The sequence below is a fragment of the Mandrillus leucophaeus genome, unplaced genomic scaffold (genome assembly GCF_000951045.1).
Source record: "Mandrillus leucophaeus isolate KB7577 unplaced genomic scaffold, Mleu.le_1.0 Scaffold724, whole genome shotgun sequence".
Lineage (NCBI taxonomy): Eukaryota > Metazoa > Chordata > Mammalia > Primates > Cercopithecidae > Mandrillus > Mandrillus leucophaeus.
The window spans coordinates 869830-890257 of NW_012107853.1; the positions used below are offsets into that span (position 1 = coordinate 869830).

Sequence of the window (20428 nt, forward strand, 5' to 3'; positions counted from 1 at the left end):
CTCCCTCCCTCCTTCCCTCCCTCCCTCCCTCCTTCCCTCCCTCCCTTCTTTCCTTCTTTTCTCTCTCTCTCTCCCTTTCTCTCTTTCTTCAGACATGGGATAAGGGAGTAAAACATTTAGTGAGTAGAAGAAAAGGGGTAGTGATTATCACTTAAAAGTCTCAAAGACTGAAGTAATCATTTTAATGAAAAAACGTTTTTGAAGCATCTTGCCATTTAATTCTTTCTCCTTGACCATTGCAATTTCACTTTTTATACTATCTCATGTGGTGGTGAGAATAATAGTCCAGAAAACAGAAGTCCTCTGTGTTTCCTCCCAACTCTAACACACTGTGTGGTTTTAGGCAAATTTACCTTGTTACCGTTTTCTACTTTTAGTGAAGTAGAAGTGTTCATTCTTGTCTCGGTGGCAGGAAATCTGTGAAAATGTAATTCAATTAAATCAACTAATTAAATAAATGAATGCTGGACATTGTGCTAGACATAGAGGGAAAAACACTCAATTATAGCAATTCAATTATTTCAGCAAATGTCTGAGCGTATATTGAGTGCAGAAAAGCGAATATGAGGGCTCACTGTCTCCTTGAATTCAAGATATTTTAAAAATCCTTAGACTTGAACTGGATTCTCCTATTACTGTGGTCTGAATGAAAGTTGGGATTTGTTAGGTATGTGAGGAGCAACCCACATTTTAGTGTTTATTTTTTTCCTTTAATGGATACCTGGTGAACACCTCCTGCCTGTACTGCAGACTCATCCTGTGAGGGTGATCTCACACCCTCATGGTGCCCCCGCCAGCCTCATTTAAGATGCATCCTAGGGAATACGGAAGCGGATGAAATGTGCCCATACAGCCTCGTCCACCACCTGAGGCAGTCACTAGAGTGCCTATAAATGGGTGTCTAGCTTTATGCAGACATGTTAAGATGAGCTGAAATTTGCAAAAGTACTATGGAAAGCAGAAATCACTTGTTGGCAATACATTTTATTGCTTGTAAAAGTTACACTTACTTGCTCAGGTTCTGCTCAACTTTTCTGTATGTTCCCTTAAAATTTGATTGCTCCAGAGTATGTTTGGCCACACAGTAGGGGTACACATAGCTCCACGTCACTGTTACTTGGCCTGAACTACAGGGTGCATGCTTAGATTCTCCAAGCTGGGAAGAGAATCCATCTTCTGCCGTTGCACCAGGAGTCTGGGTCTTTGTCCATATCATCTCCAGAGGAATACATTTTACTTCTTGATAGGATGTCTTTCTTACTGCACTGTAAGTGTGGAAATCAGTTAGAAACTGAATTTTCACATTTTCTTGCACAGCTACATTCTTCCTCCAAAGATAAGAAAATTGCATCAACCTTCGCTGGGCTCCCATAGCAACTTGTTAAATTAGGTCAAGATGCGGGGGCAGATAACATGGCTTGAAAGCCTGCTTGTTAGCTGAGTTAAGAATACATCAAATGCAATGTTGGCTTCCGCCAAAATGTACCTCCTTACCTTACTGTGAACTGTTTACGGTTATCAAACTGATACTATCAGAAAGCTCCATTTTCTTTTGTTCGAAGATACATTATGAACCCCTTCTAATTACAACACAGTCCTAGAGAAGTAGCCCAATGTTTTCTATATACATTTTGTAGACCTAAGCAAAACGCTTTCCAAGTCCTTGAAAAACATAGGCATCTCTTCTTCCTCTTGCTTTTCCGTTTCAGTAGGTATAGAATAATATAGTAGGTTGTCACATAGTAGTGTCTCTTCCTCTTCACCCCTCTAGTCCCATTTCATAGATGATGAAACTGAGGCACAAAAAAATGACTTATTCAAGGCCATGTATGTAACTGCATTCTGCACAGAGGTAGCTTCTGAATTGAATCTTAAGCACCAAATGTCTCACCTGAATAGAAAATCTTTTCTTCATATTAGAGAATGAGACTACTCCTTGGTTATTGCAGTTGCCTGCCTAGACTGATTAGGACCTTGTCTGCCTCTTGTCACTAATGAACACTATGTGTATGTGGGTTAGGGGTATGTGGGAGGGAGGAGAGCTGGCCTTGGCTTCCGTCCAGAATTATTGACCTATAAATCACCTTTATTGAACTTCATTCCAGATTGTCAGACATACCCACAGATAAGGAGTCCTATCACTTCTGCAGCTGTTTTGGAGCAGGTCTGGTGGTAATGCCCTTATCAATGTCTAGGTGTGTTCTCAGTCTTTGATTTGCAATTGTGAATGAAGTGGTTTTCTTGTTTTCTAGAAGCCTGAAAAAGGCTAAACCCAAAGCCATTCATTAACCATAATGAAATTATGTTTTATAGTGTTACACAGATTTATAAGTAGGCAGTCCTTCAGTTTCCTTAAGGCTAAATTTGGGACTATCTGGAATTCAACCTCCAAGTTTTTTTGTGTGTGTGAGACATCACACACACGCGCGCGCGCACACACACACACACACACACACACACACAAGGTACTAGTCTTGCAGAAAAAGAAGCCCCGTACATTCTCCTCTAGGTCCTCTCAAATTGATTCTGCCCTGAAATAAATCCTCTTCTTGTCATTTCATAGATGACTTTAGAGCCAGTCTAAAGTCACACAATAAGAAAGTCCCAGGGCCAAGTCCAGAACCTTAGGGTTCTGGCTCTTAGTTGAGTTTTAGGGTTCAGTAACCCAAAACTACTGCTAAAACATGTTTTTGAAGATAAACAACTTTACTGCAAAAGGAAGTGCTTCAAAGCCCTTCAATTCAGAATGAAACCTGAGATTTGGCAGCATTAGCTGAAATCACAGTTTTCTGAAGGAAAGCTCGATTGCAAAATAATCTCAACGTATTCAGGTACAGACAACAACTGAGGAAACTTTTAGTATGAGCCTAAGTTAGTGATAAGGAAAGAGTAAAAGCAGGTTACTAGTGCAGTGTGAACTTGTGCTGCGGGCATGTTGATTAGGAACAGTGTAGAGCCTTTTAATTTGGGGGGATTACTGGAGCCAAGCTCTGGAATCCAAAGTCTCTCCATGTAAATGCTGTTGCGTGAGACAGTGTAAACTGGCTCAAGTCAGGCCCCGAGAAGGTAGGGCGCTTCACTGAGGTCTGCAGGCCAGGCAAAGCCGCGACTGGCTTCCAGGCTTGCTGAAGCCATCACAGTCTCAATGTAGAGCATCCTTGGGCAGCCCCTGGTTGGATAAGAGGAAAAGAGCTTGGGAATGAGAAGGACGGAAACAAAGTGTTTTCCCTCTGTTGCTCAGTGGCTGCTGTAATTAACCAGTTGCAGGAAACTGGCAGCCCCCTCAGCTTCAATAGAACCTTCATGTCAGCCAGCAGCTGAGACGCTGGCAGGCATTCCATTCACTGTGCTGGGTTTAGCTGTGGATCCTAAAGGGGTGCCTGGCATGGACCTGGGGATCTCCGTGGAGCAGTAGACTCACATGCTGCTCAGTTATGTGATTGATGGGAAAGTACTTTGGAGCACCGAGGAGGAGAATTCTCGGGAAGATTTGAACTGGTTGGGAGGCAAAGCTCTTTTCTATTGCCTGTGAGTAATTTCACTGTTTCTGCCTCCTAACTAATTAGTTTTGCATGAATTTTTCTTAATCATCTGCTACCAGTAGAAAAAGATCACGTGGTAAAAGGATTCGTCCTTACTATGAACTTTTTTTTTTTTCTAAATGTCTTTTTAAAAATGTGGAAAGTGGTGATTCCCTATTTCTGTCGTGGCTTTTGAAGATCGCAACTGGCTGAACTACCTTAGTGTCTTGATTCAGCTATGGTAATACCTTGCAAGCAGTCTTTGGACAGAAGAGATCTATTCATCCTGTACAATATAGCTCGAACCCTGGTGCTGTTTAGAACTCTCTGAGGCCTAGAGGGTGCCTGGATTTTGGATACCAGAAGACTCACAGGTTGACCCCTCTGTTCTGGGTGTAGCCCACTGCCTGTTTTAGGGGAGGAGTCTCTGAGTCTTAGATTTTTGGGGTCACTGTTTCTTTAATAAAGCCTCACTACAAATAATGGAATTGGGTGGTGACTGTTCTGGAATTCCACTCTGTCTCCAGTTTGAAGCTCCACCTTTGGAGGAAGCAAAATGTTTCCATTGAGCAGAATGCAGCCAGCGTGCTGCTGAGACATCCACACCAGTCTTCACTGCCTTTAAACAACAGCCCTCGGAAACTCCCCATCACCTCTGTTGGGAAAGGCCCTGCCAGGTGTCCCAGATGACCCTGCTTTTGCCCCCTTGGCACTTCTTTCTTTTCCTTGAATGGCCTCCCCTGCTGCAGAGAGTAAGCAGCTGCTGCTCTGTGTAGAGGCTCATTCAAGAGAAGCTCTGCCCCTCCTGTCCTCCCAAAGTGACTTGCATGTGACGCCTGCAGGTTGGAGCGCACCTCAGCACCCTGTCAGTCACTTGGGAATGCCTGCAGGTAGAAGTCCAGGTTAAACACAAGAAAGGGTGGTCATCCCATGAGGTTTTACCAGGGGCCACCCCTGTAGAATTCAGAGCATGGAGTCAGACCCTGCCAACGAGCAGCTGTGTAACCTTTGGCAAGCTAACATCTCTGTATCTGTTTTCTCATCTGCAAAATGGCAGTAATAATAGTTTCTATACCATAGGCTTGTTGTGAGAACTAATGAATTAGTTTATGGAGAGCACCTGGAGCAGTGCTGGGTATACAGAAAGCTAGGCTCTAAGTGCTAGCTGTCACCTCCATCCATAGTATTCTCCAAACCTTTTATTTTTCCAGTATAATTCTAAGTTCCTTGAGGCCAGGGAACAACGCATTTTACTTACAGAATTGCAGTAATTGCTGGCAGTGTCACGGGGCATAGCAGGTATTTAATAATAGATTAGGTCTCTTCATTTCTTTAGCTCAATCCCGGATCTATTGAGTTCCTACTGTGTGCTTAGACTCCTTCATATACACTGACTTTTTAAATCCTTCACCAAATATCACGAGGAAGTTTCTGTTATGCCCACTGTGTAAATGAGGGCATTGAGATTTTTGTTTTTCTTTTTAGAGGAGGAGGTCTAGCCCAATGTCACACAGCAAACGACAAATAAGATGACTTTCAGGGTTTTCACAATGTCAGAAAATATTCAAAATACTGTGTTAGTTTGAGTGTGCCGGAAAGCAGGTGCCAAGACATGAGTAGATGTGCAAGGCGTTTACGGAAGGAGCATCTCTGAAGGAAAAAAAGGGAGGAGGCAGCGAAGAGAAGGCAGGGGAACCTTCAGACCATGCTGCAGGTCTGGAAGGAGGAGGTTTGGGTAGAAAGAGCCCTCAACTGTAGCTCTATTCCAAGAAAACTTTGACTGGGTCCAGGGGATCCTTGTGTCAACGTTGTCTGCTGGAGGAGCTCTGTGTCTCCCAGAAGTGGACCTGTATGCCCTCACCATGCTCTGTCCCTGGCTGGAGCAGCCCCCAGGAATGGTGGTGCTGGTGTGGACATGGTAGAGCCAGTCAGTAATGTTCCTTGAAGCAGGAGATCTGAGTAGACAGCCACAGGGACCTGACCTATAAACATGGCTTGTTGAGACCAGCACAGCTTTTCCATGTGGCAGGACTCAAGACCATGTGTCCCGGCACTCTCAGTGGCCCGTGATGGGCTTCTGAGCTCAAGGCATGTTGTTGACTGTAACTCCCCAAACTGTATTGTCTTTTGTGTGACTCACCTCTCCCTGAGAGATAATGAGAGTGAAAGTTCTCCTAGAGTGATTGAATGTGAAAGTTTAAACTCTGAAACAAGGATGGGACTTGCTTTGTTGGAGATGCTGTCAGGGCACAGGTCTGTGGAGGTGTTTGACATTCAGAGCCGAGGCGGTGGAGTTTCTTATGGAGGCCTCTCAAGGCTAGGCTCTCTGTTCGTTCTTCTTTAAAGGCGTAGGTAGGACACTTTCAGCTCATCACATTATGGTGAAACAAAAAGTATTTGTTCTGCTACCTCTGTTGTTAATATTGTGTTTTGCTGTTCAGCACACTCTGGCTACATTTGAGGAGTGTTCAGAGATTATATGCTGGATAAACGCTTACAAAATTCAGTGTGCAAATGATCCCTTAGGATCTAGTTCAACTACCTTCCAAGAATTCTAATACGCCTGACTAGTGATTTCTCTCATTCTTGACATGCAGGGAAAACTTAACCCCTAGGATAAAATAAATTCCAGAGATCAAGTTGAAAATCCTACTGAGAAAAGACTATAGTCTTCAGACTTCTAAAGTTCTGTTTTCTAACCCTGATCAGTGAACATACCTTTCTTTCTTCTCGTTACCTACATACCTAGGAAGATTTTTCTTTGTACATTTATAGTGGCTGGAAAAACCATTTCTTTGGTTTATAACAAAGTTCTTATCCCCTTCCCCCAAATCCAAACCTAACGCATCTCTGGTGACTTCTTAAAAGAACTGGTTACCTAGAAGACATCAGGAGGAAAGAGCTATAAAGAAAGCCACTTCCTGACTTGAGCTTCACTGGCTCACTGTCCAAGTTTGTGTCTGAGTGTTAGCGTGAATGTGTTAGACAGAGTTATTGGTGGGTTTAGAAGAAAGGTGGTTGCATTTGAATAGAGACTGCCCCTTTAAGAGAGGAACAGTCCCCTTTCTCCTGCCGCCGCCCCCACACATGTGTACTTGAGCACTTGCAGGTGTGCAGAGCCAGAGCAAAAACAAAGGTCTTTCCCTCATACCCTAAAAATGCGTAACTGTCTTGTTCTCAGACGCAAGTCAGACTGGCCAAATGAGCCTCGCTTAACCCTGTTCCAGGTGAGAGGACTCCACTGGCCAGTTGCCAGCCACCTGGCCTTGCTGTCAAGCCTGTCTTGGGCACTGATGACTGGACAAGAGGTTCTGCTTGAACCCCAGTTAATGCTGGTGGGACCCGTCTCTTTGGGCCCAAACTATTGACATTTGTGGGGAACGGTGCTGAACTTGCTCTGGGTGAGCTCTGTATAATAATTAGGTGACGAATACTTGGTGAGGAACATGAATGACTAAGGAAAAAGGTGCATCAGGAAAAGAGGATCTAAGTCCATCTGTGGCCAAGATTTCCCTAAACCGTATATGCCTGTGATACTTTCACTTGCAAAGCAGTTTGCATCTGCTATCTCTTTTTGTGCATATGTACTTTTAACATAGGAACAAGGATTTCAGAGTCTTTCCTAACTTAAAAAAGTCCTAAATGGTTATTCTCATTTAAAATATTAAAAATTTTTAGATTTGTATACTTTAACTTTTTTTTCCTTAACCTCCAACTTTCTACTTGTTCAAAGTCGCCATACAAAAGGCCAATTTAATCGTTGGAAGTCTAATAAGATTTTTTCTAGTGCTTTTACATTTTTTTTAAATGCATCTTTTTTCCCTCTTGTCTTTTACTGAAAATTGTTTTTAAAAATATATTTTCTGTTGTTTCATTCTTCTTTGTAATTCCATTATTGTATATTCAGTTGCTCCTAAATTGTTCACCTCTTTTAGTCTCTTTCTCTCTCACTCTCTCTCTCTCTATATATATATATGTATATATGTAGATTTTTGTAATAAGGACTTAATTTACATTTTTATAAAGTAAAGAGAAGCAGAGATTACTATTTCCATTTTAGGGAAGGAAAAAGTAAAGCCCAGAGAGATTAAATGAGTTGCATAAGATTGCAGGGTGATTCAGGGAAGAACTGATATGGAAGCCTTGTACCCTTAACTCCCTACCCGGGGCTTTCCCACAGGCATTATATATTTTAATTTTATAGGATGCTGTCATCACTCAGTACTCCACTGCCTGACATGTAAAATGGCTTTTATTTTTAATGTTTTTGACACTCTTCCTTCTTTCGTTTTTGATCTAACATGCAAGAGACATGAACTCGGCACTCAAAGACTGGTTTTAATTGATTTGAGAGCTGTTTTCTTACTCTTTTTCATGGTTAGATACTGGCTATCTCAGCAACAAATACAAGTTTATAAAGTTGTTGTTCATCATTGTGTTCAGCAAGTATGCTTTCCAAACACCTGTCAGAATGTTCTTTGTTGTTAGAGTTGAATTACTGGAAGTTATATTCCCAATCACTGCCCTTGAGTTACTAGCCATTGATACAGGAACATGTTTATAGAATATATTGACACATAGTGAGTCTTTAAACCAAGGCCGTATTGGCCAGTTATAGAATGTATTATACATGGAGTGTGTTAGAGATAAGATTGGGTCAGGGTGGGGCAAAGAAAATGTACAACTCAGAAGAAATGAGAGGCATAGAACGCAGCCAAAATATCAAGCACTCCTGACCCTTACTCTTCTTCAAATAATTTCCCCAGTGCCTTGATTGCCAGTCAGTCCAGCAGGACAGTTTCTTGAGTTACTCATCCTCAGGCAACAAGACTTTGTGCAGCTTCAGGTTGAGCTTGGGCCAGAGGGCAAGAAACTGTCCGGATATTTTCTGTTTTGTCCTCAAACTTAATGGAAATCAGGAGATTTGGGGACCTTTCTGAATGGTGATTTAGAAGAGGATTGACAGAAAGGGGGGGTGATGCTTGGAATGGGGAGTCATCCACCCCACCCTCAGAGGTGCGTCCTCCTGTGGTAGCATGAAAGGCAGGTTGATACACTTGTGAACAGATGGGTCATTTCTGGATTCGAATGTTCTGTTTTTGCCATCATCGTTTGGCTGTGGTAGAGACACCTGGCTGGAAGGGAGGGGCCAGCCAGGCCTGTTCCTCTGTTTTAGGGCCACCTGCCAGATGTGTGCTATCAGAGCAGAGTCAGCCCTATTGCAAGGGTGACCAACCATGAGAGTTTCATAGGTTAAAATAAATGTGGTGTCCTGCCCACACCGAGGTATTTGATTTGACTTTTAGAACAGAGCTAAAGGGATTAGCTTCTTAAAGTAGCAAATTAACTCCCAAAGGACAGGTGGTCGTTTTCATTTTTGGGAACACGTTGATGAAATGCAGCTTGAGGGTCACCCATATTATTTGGCCCCAAATATAGTTTAATAGAGAGAAGCCATTTGAGCGGCCTTTCTAATCCTTACGCCTTTCTTCAGAGGAGGTTTGTTTCAGTAATGTCATTTAGAAAATGTTTATTGAGTACCTGCTGAAGATAAGCTATCATACCTGGCATTGAGGATATATGGCTCCGTAAGATACAGTCTGTGTTCTCAAGGAGAACATGTCAGATGACACAGGAGTCATTCAACAGCAAATAATTTTTTGTTTGTTGGTGTTTGTTGGTGAGGTGCAGTTCTAGGCTTTGGGTTGAAGCAGTGAAAAAACAAAGTCCTTGTCCTTAGAGCGTATATTCTAGTGATGGGAGAAATGGACAGAGACCAAACCATTGGGGTGGTCTTGGTGTGAGCCATGTACAATGCAGACATGAGGAGACTGCCTGGGAAGTGCCCACCCAGCGTTGACCTCCATCTGTTTGGAAGAAAGCTCCTGTGTTCGCCTCTCAGCAGAGCACAGGTGACAAGAGCGAGAACTTGTGGTTGAAATGGAAATGAGGAAGGAGTAGAAGGAAAAAGTGAAGTTCAACCTGACCCTCTTCACTTGCTGTGAGGATGTCCTTGTCACAGGCTCCCAGACCTGGAAAATGAGAAGAATGATACTGACAGATTGGCAAATGGAAGGGATTGCCATCAAGAGCATGTTACTAACGCATTGTCCTAGCCCACTGATATATATGTATTTATACTGCTCAGTTCTGAGCCTCAGGGCAAGGGACCAGAATAGCAGGGGATTTTTAATAACCAGCTCCTCATTGAGACAGATAATGGGCCTTGCAGCTCCCAGACAAGGAAATATGACCCAAATGAGCAGGAATTTACTTGAAGCTTTACGTTTTTTAAAAAAGTGAGATTGTTGCCTTAGATTTGAGTAGCCTTGGGGGTCCCCTTAGGGGGTGAACCTCCTTGGTGTGATTTGCTCTGTGGGCTTGGGAGCTCTCCAAGTTCCCACCTGGTATTTCTTCTTCTGAGCTTGTACCATGTTCTTCAAATCAGGCCTGTCAGTGTGTAGTAAGAACTGTCCTCTTCTCCAGAGGCTGAGAAGAACAAAGTAGTAGAAGGAAATTCCCCTGCAGCCGCCTGAGAGGGAGGGTGGAGAGGGAGCAGACGGCAGGGGGTGTGGAGGCTCCGTGCCATGGGAGATGGGTGTGTGGAGTGTGTGTGTGGTGCTCTCCCGCCTGCATGGTTCTGGAAAGAGACCTCCTTCTAACAGGGACCCCTCTGTTGTTGTGGCTCAGAGCTTCGACTTGAGAAGCATACTTTCCCAGTGATGCCACTGGATTCCTGATGTGTGACACTCCCGGGCAGCATCGTGAAGGGTGCTGTTGACTGCCTTGGAGATCCCAGACAGGGATACCATTGTGAGTCACATTGAACATGTGAGCTCCCCTTCCCATGACTGGCGCTATTCTTAGTACCGTTTTCTGCTCTAGGGGACAAAGGTCACTGGGACCACAGTCCATTTGGGTAGGTGGAAGGGGCTGGGCACAGGGATGAGGGGGAGTTGCAGGGGGAATGGAGGAAGAGGCTGTACAAGGTTAGGATATAAACTTGGAGCAAGGGCAAGGGATGGGGCCCTGGAGCCCTGTGGGGTTGGGCAGACTTCTGCTAAGCAGAACAGAATCACCTTCTAGAAGAGTCGTAACTGGGAGTGCTGGACTCATTCATTGTCTACACCAGTTTTGGGTGTAAGAACTTCTGATGGGCCTGGATGTGGGTGTCGCTGGCGGATCTGTGTAGCCAGTGTGCCTTCCAACCCCAGAGCTGCCTCTAAGCTTTGGGTTTCCAAGTGGCCCCGAAGTCCCCTCCCAGACCTGAAGTGAGGGTGATGTATTGTGGAAACAGGCTCCTGTGTTAGCCTATCCATTGGCCCAGCCAGGACCTGAGCCCACCCCGGCCCAGTGTTTCTGGCTGGAAGAACATTTCCATGTCTTTCCTAGTTCTCTTGCTCCCCACAACAAAAAGGCAGTTTAGGAGTCAGCCAAAAGGTGCTAGAGAGGAAGCTTCAGCGGCCATCATGAGCTCCTCTCACTTGGTACAAAAATGCGGGCTTTCTGAGGGGTGAGCCCTGTGTGTACAGGTTAGGCCGGAGTTTGCCTGTGGGGTTTCTCTGCAGGAATCGGGGGAAGGAGCCTGGAACTGACATCTCTGTTATGTTGACTGTCCTATTGTGAAGCCAATGGGAGAGAATTCTTCCCATTCATATTCCCATTATTTCTTTAGGTATCTGCTTTTCCTGTCTATCCTCCCTCTTTTCTTGGGTGTAAACAGAAAAAAAGAGTTAGAGAGCTCTGCACCTAGAACTTGGGCTTCTAGGGCCTGAATTTAATTTTTTTTCATTCCTTTTGAACAAAGGAAAAGTCACAATGAGGACAAAAGTCCTCTGGCGAGTACTCACTCTGTCCCAGACTCACTGGGTCCTATACGCTGACATCACAGAGAAAGGGCAGGGCGGGGCATCTACAGCCTATGACTGCTTGACATTTCAATTTGGAAAATGCGCTGGTAGAAAAGGAAAACTGACCATTCCGTCAGAGGTTCTTCCTCTGGGAGCTGGTGCAAACCACGGGAATCAAAGGTCCCCTCTCTGCATTGTGACTACCAAGTCCCAAGGGCAGGAGACTGCAGTGCGCTCCTGGGCCCTGTTTTCCAGCATGGGCAGATGTGCTGACCGCTCCCCGCCAAAGACTCATCTGGCGGAAGGATCTCGATCTTTCCATCCTTTTCCTCGGCTTGGTGTCATGAGACCCTGTGCCCCAGAGAGATTTCAGATAGTGGAAGAGAGGCTAAGGTGAACACCGGGAAGAAGAAACAATGAAGTAACATAACATAACGGCTGCCACAAGAGGATGCTGGAAACATCACCTGTGGAGGTGCAGGCGGTGGCGGGGGCTGGCACAGCCACTGGTGGTCAGATGACTGGGAGAACCACTGGCTATCCCATGTCCTGCAACTGCTATGAGAAGTCGGGGAGAGAGTTTTTAAAGTCAGGTCCCCTTATCCCTTGCAACATTGCACTTAGTCAGGCAGTTTAGATGCCAGGTCTTTGGCCCCGTCATGTCCAGGGGGACAACGGTAGCATTGAGATGAAGAATCTGGGGCCAGGCTGCCTGGGTTCCAGTCCTGGCGGCTCCACTGCTGATCTAAATGGCCTCGCAGTGTGTCAGTTTTCTCTGCTGTGAAGTGGTAGAAACAAATAGCACAACAGTTGCATCCACCCCACAGAATTATTGCGGGGAATGAAGGAAACGAGTGCAGGGTGTCACAGTGTCTGCAGCGCAGTAAGTGCCCCATCAATCATAGTACTCCTTCGTTTTTCTCGGTCAGGGGCTAAAGCAAACCCCTCTCCTCCGAGGCTTCTTTTACATAGCTTTGGGGTAGGTGGATTTTCTTCATGTCTCTCTTCAGTCTCTAGAGTTATTGTGTTTCTCCAAGAAACCTGTTCTGTGGCCACGGCTCTGGCAGCTGCATTTCTTGAGAGCGATGTACTGTTTTACCTCTTTGTGTCTGTTAGGATGGCTTCTCAGTGGGTTCCTCTGAGAATGTCACGGTTAGTTTTGTGAACCCAGGCAGAGAATGAGTAGCTCACGCCTTTAGGCAACTCCCAAGAAACCTGCAAATGTCCCTGAGTTGAATACAAAATGGTTTTTACTGAATGAAAGTAGAAACAGAGGAAGCTAGGGCTTTACCAGTGCAGCCCTCTGGGCTGTTGTTCGAATGTTCCTTTATTTTGTAGGCATTCACTGACTCATTTTATTCTGGAATACATGTAAGGTATTTCTTGCAAGATAGTTTTAAAGAGCTAATGGTCCATTCTCAGAAAGAGGAGGTAGAGCTATTCCATGTTTTCATATTCAGCGTGGCAAGTGCTGAGGAGGAGCCTTGGAAACCACCATTAGGAAGTTGTTACTGGAGGAGGACTTCCTTTGGCTGTGCGATGATAGCGCGCGTCAGTAGCTGTTTCTTTACTTCACTGGAGGTTGCCCTGGTCCTTTGAGTGTAAAGGCCTGGGTACTAGACCCAGCACCATCATTTCGCTAACTGTGGCTCGGAGCAAAGTCACAGTACTTTGCTGAGCACCTTTTCCGCGCCAACAGAAAGGAAGCCGAAAGACCGCTTGTGCTTCTCCTTACAGCAGAGGATTGGGTGTGGATTTTAGGAGCAAGCACAATGATGCATGTGAACATGTCTTGTACAAATACGAGATTCCACAAGACATTACCCTTACAGATTATGAAGGCAATTTCTTTTTTAGATTAAGGGGGAACCTAAAGTTTGTTTCCTGTTAAATCTCAGTTTACTTTGGATCAGACAAATTTGCAACTCTGGTGAAAAATTAGAGCCTTAGTGAGCTGAGCTTTCCTGTATGAGCTGGAGCTTCCTGGGCTATCTCCAGAGATGTGGACTGGTTCTTTCCCGGTCCCGCTCTGCCCAGTTTATGTTATAAGGGACAGCGTAGACATGTAACAAGCAACACGGACTTTTGAACCCCTATTTGTCTCTCTACCTACACCTGTAAATTAAGAATCCCTGGGGGCATTGTCATTTCAAATGAGAAAGTTATCCTGAATGGAAATCGGTGTGAATATAAACCTTTTAGCATAGAATAAATTGACTGTCAGGGTATTGATGGCTAAGACAGAAAAGTGTGTGTGTGTGTGTGTGTGCGCGCGCGTGCGCATGTGTAATTTAGAATATACTGAACCTGTGTAGAATTTCTGAGGCAGTCCCCATCTGACCTCTGAGGATTTCCTGGGTGAAAAATTAATCCCTCAAATAGTAATGATGCTTTTTTTTTTTTTTTTAGTTTGGGTGCTTTCCTGTAAGTGGACTGGAAGGGAGGGTGGTGGCAGTGGAGAGAAATATTATGACTGAGCAGATATTTAACATCTATTTCCTTGTGAGAGGGCCCGAGGATAGTGAGCCTTCTTCCTCACAAATCAGGGGCCACAGGCTGCCTACCAGAGAGCAGTGCTTATGAGCCATAACTTCTGCTCAGAAGTGGCAAAGACGTTCATTCCTTCGTTAATATGTTTCTCACTTCTGAAGGCAAAAATAACGACTTAGCTTTTGAAGGTGTAAAAGATGATGCTACCTTAGAACACCCCAGAGGATAGGCACAGTATTCTCTTTCTCGAATTTGCTTAGCAATAAAAATGAACCAATCCTTAAGTTAATCAAAATAAGGCACTTGACACATTTTCTTCCAAGCTTTTGTTTTATAGGGAGGCCTTTGTCTTTTCTATCTGTTAGAGCTCATAACACTTCCTCTGACATGTGCACTATCTGTTGCCTTCATTTCTCCTGGCTGGATGGGCTGAGAGAAGCGGGATGTGGGAGTGCCGTGTGTGTGGGGATTAGTTGCGTAGAGTGCTGAGTATCTGGTGTAATGATTCACAATGGCTTGTGTTTCTAGGCAGTGGACCAATCCAGCTGTGGCAGTTTCTTCTGGAATTACTCACTGATAAATCCTGTCAGTCTTTTATCAGCTGGACAGGAGATGGCTGGGAATTCAAACTTTCTGACCCAGATGAGGTAAGGAAGGAGGGGCTTGCGAGTACTGTGCTGAGGAAGGATGAGAGAGAACCCCCTGGAAGGGGTGGTGTGGACCTGAATGACATTTTCCAGGACTGCGATTCCCAGCTCTGCCACTTGCCACTCCCGGAGCAAGCTAGGTAGCCTGTCTGAGCCCCAGTTTCATTATTTGGAAAATAGAGAAAATATCTATGTTACCCATTTGTCTTACAGGATTAGCTGATAGGAGGCACTAATGTGCCTGGCAGTAGGTTGGTTATCACCCACAGAGCTGCCTCCTGCGACTTAGCCTCTTCCCAGCCCCGTGGCTCTGTGAATGTGAAAGGGGCTAGACAGTTCAAGAGGCCTTGGGAGATTGGCTCATTAGTTCTTATTTCATTACACACACGCTTATGGAGTAGTGGTTCTGTGCCATGCCCAATTCTGAGGATAAAAAACAGTGAAGAAGAGAGACAACATCTTTGTTCTGGCAGACATGAGAAAATATTTGTGCCCTGGTATGGAAAGAAGCACTTCCTGTTGATGAAAGACAGCTCAGCTCCTCCACTTCACACTTGCCTGTTAGATTTCATGCTTGCAAAGCAAGGAGATTTTACTAATAATATGGGGAAAGAGGAGAGCGTATAGTGTGGCTTTTCATTTATTTTTTAAAGTCAAATATTTAATCCTATTCCACAGAAGTTCAGGGTCACTCTGTTTTCATCAACTTAAAGAATCACTGTGATTCCCATCCCCACCCAACCCATGAAAAATGGAATTCAGAAGCGACAGACCAGAAAACTATTTTCTATATGTACATGAATCTCAAATCATCTTCCTGGAGCATCATGGGTCACCGTGAATGGGTATAGCATAGGCATACAAACATATATATTTGGTCTATCTTGTAGATTTTTGCCCACTCCTCCTTTATTTTTCTTTTTAAATTTCAGGTGGCCAGGAGATGGGGAAAGAGGAAAAACAAACCTAAGATGAATTATGAGAAACTGAGCCGTGGCCTACGCTACTATTACGACAAAAACATCATCCACAAGACAGCGGGGAAACGCTACGTGTACCGCTTTGTGTGTGACCTGCAGAGCCTGCTGGGGTACACCCCTGAGGAGCTGCACGCCATGCTGGACGTCAAGCCAGATGCCGATGAGTGATGGCACTGAAGGGGCTGGGGAAACCCTGCTGAGACCTTCCAAGGACAGCCGTGTTGGTTGGACTCTGAATTTTTAATTGTTATTCTATTTTTTATTTTCCAGAACTCATTTTTTACCTTCAGGGGTGGGAGCTAAGTCAGTTGCAGCTGTAATCAATTGTGTGCAGTTGGAAAAGGAAAGCCAGGACTTGTGGGGTGGGTGGGACCAGAAATTCTTGAGCAGATTTTCAGGAGAGGGAGAAGGGTCTTCTCAGAAGCTGGAAGGCTGTGGCTTAAGAGAGAAAGAAGACTAATGTGTCCAATCATTTAAAAAAATCACCCATGAAAAAGTGTCTTGAGTTGTGGACCCATTAGCAAGAGACACTGTCACATCGGAACTCATGAAACTGATGTAAGGCAATTAATTTGCTTTTGTTTTTAGGTCTGGGAGGGCAAAAAAGAGGTGGGTGGGATGAAACACGTTTTGGGGGGGATGCACTAAAAGCTGAGAACTATTTACCTATCACTCTAGTTTTGAAACAAAGATGGACTTCAGTGGGGAGGGGCCAAAACCATTGTTGTGTTACAATTTATTTTATTAAATTTTGTGCCAGTATTTTTTTTTCTTAAAAATCGTCTTAAGCTCTAAGGTGGTCTCAGTATTGCAATATCATGTAAGTTTGTTTTTATTTGCCGGCTGAGGATTCTGTCACAGTGAAAGAAAACTGTTTATATAGACCCCATTGGAAAAGCAAAACGCTCTCACTGAGATCAGGGATCCCAAATTCATGGGACTTATATAAGAAGGACAATTAATGCTGATTTGGGTACAGGGGAATTTTGTGTGTGAATGTCATCTACAATTAAGAAAATATTAGTACATCCCTTTACTTACTTGTTATTAGTGGATTCTCGGGGTTTGGACTTAATGTTGAGCTAAGAAGCATTAAGTCTTTGAACTGAATGTATTTTGCATCCCTGGTTTTGGACCACAGTAAACGTAGGAGCACTGTTGAAGTCATGGAAAGGAGATCGAAGGAGGAAGATTGACTTGGTTCTTTCTTAGTCCTATATCTGTAGCATAGATGACTTGGAATAAAAGCTGTATGCATGGGCATTACCCCTCAGGTCTTAAGAAATAAGTCCTGAACGTATGTCGTTCCAAACTAACACTCTGTAATTTTTCTTTTATGTCTTATTTTCCAAGAATCATCCATTTTTTGCACCCCTCACCCCCAACTCTGTTATTCAGTAGAGAGAAATGTATGGCTTTCTGATTGGTGAGTGAAAGAGTAACTTGAGACATGACCTAAGTTGAAGAGTTTAGACTTGCTGAGGTTTAGAAGTGATGGAAATGAAGAGAGCATTTCAATAAAATGTGACTTGGCTGTCTTTGGAAGAGAAGTGCAAGGCTTTCCTTTGAATAATTTAAATTAGTCCGGTAGGATGTCAGGTGAGACTGTGTATGCAAAATGAATGGCACAGGTGATGCTAGGGCCTCATACTTGGGTCTGATGTCTTGGCACAGGGTAAGTAAAGGTTAATTCCAGAAGAGAGGAATGACTTGAAGGCAAAGGAAACAAAGGAAGGCGGTTCGGTGAGGAGAATAAGGTTGTCCATGAGATTTGAATAGATTTTTAGTTTCCCCAATGTTTAAATACAAACATAGTCAAGCGAGGTAGTCATCTTTCTGCTGGTTGTGAGGGGGAATCTGAAAATGGAGTTTTGGGGGGAAAGTCAACATCTAACTCGTGAGGAAAAGTGCCTAATACAATTAGAACCTCCCTCACTCTATAGTTGCCCCGTTGAAAGGACGAGGAGGAGGGGTGGCGTTTTTGGACTTCCGTGAGAGAAGGAAAGACATATTTCAGGTAAGCTTCTCAGGGCTGGCCCTTTTTGGGATTTGGATGAGCAATTGGAAGTACTAACTACTTTCTAGTGTATCTTTAAGAAAATTGATTGTTGTTTACTCCCAGATCCTCTTGCAGACGCAGAATTATCAGGAACATAGCTCTGTGATTCATGAGTTGTACCCATACTGATGAATTGGAGCATCCATGTGGAAAGCGAAGGCAGAATTATCCCAGCTGTGTTATTTTGATCTTTTGGATGCAGGTGCCTTAATGAAGCTCTCAAAATATTTTAGGAGCTGCTCAGGGAGTGTTGGGTGGAACTGTTTGGACTACATTGTTTTCTCTTAGATTATGTGATTTTTGTTGGGCACTGGCAAAAGGTGTGTGTGAATGTGTGCATGTGTGCGAATGGTGTGTGTGTGTGTGTGTGTGTTTGCAGACATGCAAAACTGCAGCTGAAATAATACCTGAGATTTCTAGGTAAGTCTTTCCACATTTCAATAATGGGTAAGAGTAGAACCAAGGCCGGGTATCAATTATTGCTTGCTGTTTGCAACCAGGCATAAAATCACTTTCTCAAAGCATCCACCATTCCTGTTAAATTTATGTTGGAAGCTCTCCTTCTGTGAGTGTAACTCCTGCAGTTCCTCTAGCAGATAAGATATAAGAAAGTGCCTCCTAGTGCTCCTCCGCCCGCTTGTTTGCTAAAATTCCCTTTCTCTCTAGGTCCACCATTTTCAGGATTTGTAGATAGTGTATTAATTAAGACAGCTTTGTCGATCTGGCCAGATGTTTTTTCTCCTTTGTCCAAAGGCCAGAGACCATCCCAGGAAGAGTGGTGGGTGGTTTATACACTGGAAATGTTGCGTTTATGCTTTTTAAAAACACATGTTAACTTCAGAGGAAGGATGGGCAAATCTGGTCTAGCTGGGTGAAACCCTTATTTTCCCAGAGATGCCTTAACCTTTGTCGGTTTTGGCTTTAGGGTTCAGAGTCACTTTTGTTCCCTTCTTCATTCTGGGGAGGGACTTCCCTACATAGAGCCCTGATTTTGTGGCTGTGGGGATCGGAGGTAGCATTCAAAGATCAGATGTGCTTTTCCTCACTTTGGAGATGAACACTCTGGGTTTTAGAGCATTAACCTGCCTAACCTTCATGGTGAGAAATACACCTTCTCTCTTCTAGTCATGCTGTGCATGCCGCTTACTCTGTTGGGGTCTATATAAATTTGTTGAACTCTTACCTACATTCCAAAGAAGTTTCAAGGAACCATAAATATATGTATACATATACATATATAAAATATATATATAAAAATAAAATTATCAGGAATACTGCCTCAGTTATTGAACTTTTTTTTAAGAATACATTTTTTTTAAGCTGAGAAGTATAGGGATGAAAAAGATGTTATATTGTGTTTGACTATTTTCCAACTTGTATTTTCATATAATTTATATTTTTTAAAAGCTGAAAATTTAGAAGCAAAATGAAAAAAAGGAAAAGCAGGTGCTTTTTAAAAATCAGAACTGAGGTAGCTTAGAGATGTAGCGATGTAAGTGTCGATTTTTTTTTTTTTTTTAAATGCAAAAAAATTCTTATGGCGGAGTTTTTTGTTTGTTTATTTTAGTAGCTGATGCTGGCACATCATTTTGCTGGAGAGTTTTTTATATACTGTAGCCTGATTTCATATTGTATTTTAAACTGTGTGAAATTAAAAACAAAGAATTTCATTCATAATGCTGTGGCTTTGGCTTGATTCTTTCTTGTCTGGATCATGTATTAAAGCAGAACAAATCAGCCAACCAGAGGCGAGCACAGAGGGATGCAGTTTAGTCTTCCTGATCTCACTAGCTCAGGACCATTGGTGATAAAGATTTCCTAATAAGGTGAGAACTACAATAGGAATATAGGGAAGTCATCAAACATCCCAAACATTGAATATATTTTGTCATCCTTTGTAGAATGTCCCTGGCCTTGTCAGACCTAATTTCTTCATGTCTGAAGGACTAAGAGCCATGTGAAGAAAATTTTTAATGACTCAACAGATAAACATTTGATTTCAGCTAGGTACCGTTCCTGATATGAATACAGAAAGTTGAACATCTTTAGTGGATCCTGTGGGAAAGGAGCAGTATTCTTGTGTCCACCATTGATAATAATTTTGCTCTGTGGCAACTTGGGCCCTTCACATCCATCTCCTTGGCCCCAACTCTTTCACTGGGGCTGAAGATTGGGAACAATAATATCTGTCAGAACCCCTAGCAACCCATGCCATAAATAAAATCATATTTATAAGTGCTTTGGAGGGGACTGCTTAGGAACAGATCGTGCATGGTGCTTTTTCCTTGTTGCTGAAACTGTAGAAGGTGGATGTTTTTAATTAACACCAACATTTGCAACATGAATCCCAGCTCACAGCTGGAAAGTGAATTTTTGCTGAATTGTTCACAAAGAGAGCTCTGTTTTTGGAAAATCTGTTTCTTCAGGCCTGGAGCTTGAGGTTTGCTGAGTACACGTTAAGCACGGACTGTGTGGTCTGGTGGTCAGGGAGCAGGACTGGCCGCGAAGAAGCCTCCAGCCCCTGAATCCTGGTCAAGCCACTAACATTTACTGGAGACTTTGGGAAAAATGGCTTCAGGTCCTTACATTTTGTTTTTAGTTTTCAACTGCAAACCTGGGCAAAGCCACAATTCCTGAGCCAACCTGAGGCCACATTTGAACTCTTCTGAATAAACAGCACACAGAGAATAGGTTTCTGCTTCAGTCAAGGATTCAACCAGAGAGCTTTCCTTCAGTGCCAAGTTGCTGTTATCCCTCCAAGTACCTGACTTAATGCTCACCAGGGTCAAAGATGCAAGATGTACTTGAATGAAATCAGCTTAGGCCTACCCTTCTCCCACTAGGAGCTAGAGTTCAGATGAGGAACCCTCAGGCAACCGGG

The 20428-nt window shown here is 43.6% G+C and overlaps 1 protein-coding gene across 3 annotated transcripts in view; it reads left to right on the top strand.

The window, feature by feature from the left end:
* ETS1 (v-ets avian erythroblastosis virus E26 oncogene homolog 1) overlaps positions 1 to 19224 on the top strand; it is a 127936-nt gene extending 108712 nt beyond the window's left edge. For all 3 annotated transcript variants that reach the window (XM_011965435.1, XM_011965436.1, XM_011965437.1), the window contains 2 exons: positions 14390 to 14508; positions 15441 to 19224. In XM_011965435.1, the coding sequence (XP_011820825.1) occupies positions 14390 to 14508; positions 15441 to 15656 (335 nt within the window). In that variant the 3' untranslated portion in view covers positions 15657 to 19224. The remainder of the gene's footprint in view (positions 1 to 14389; positions 14509 to 15440) is intronic.
* The last annotated feature ends 1204 nt before the right edge of the window (positions 19225 to 20428 follow it).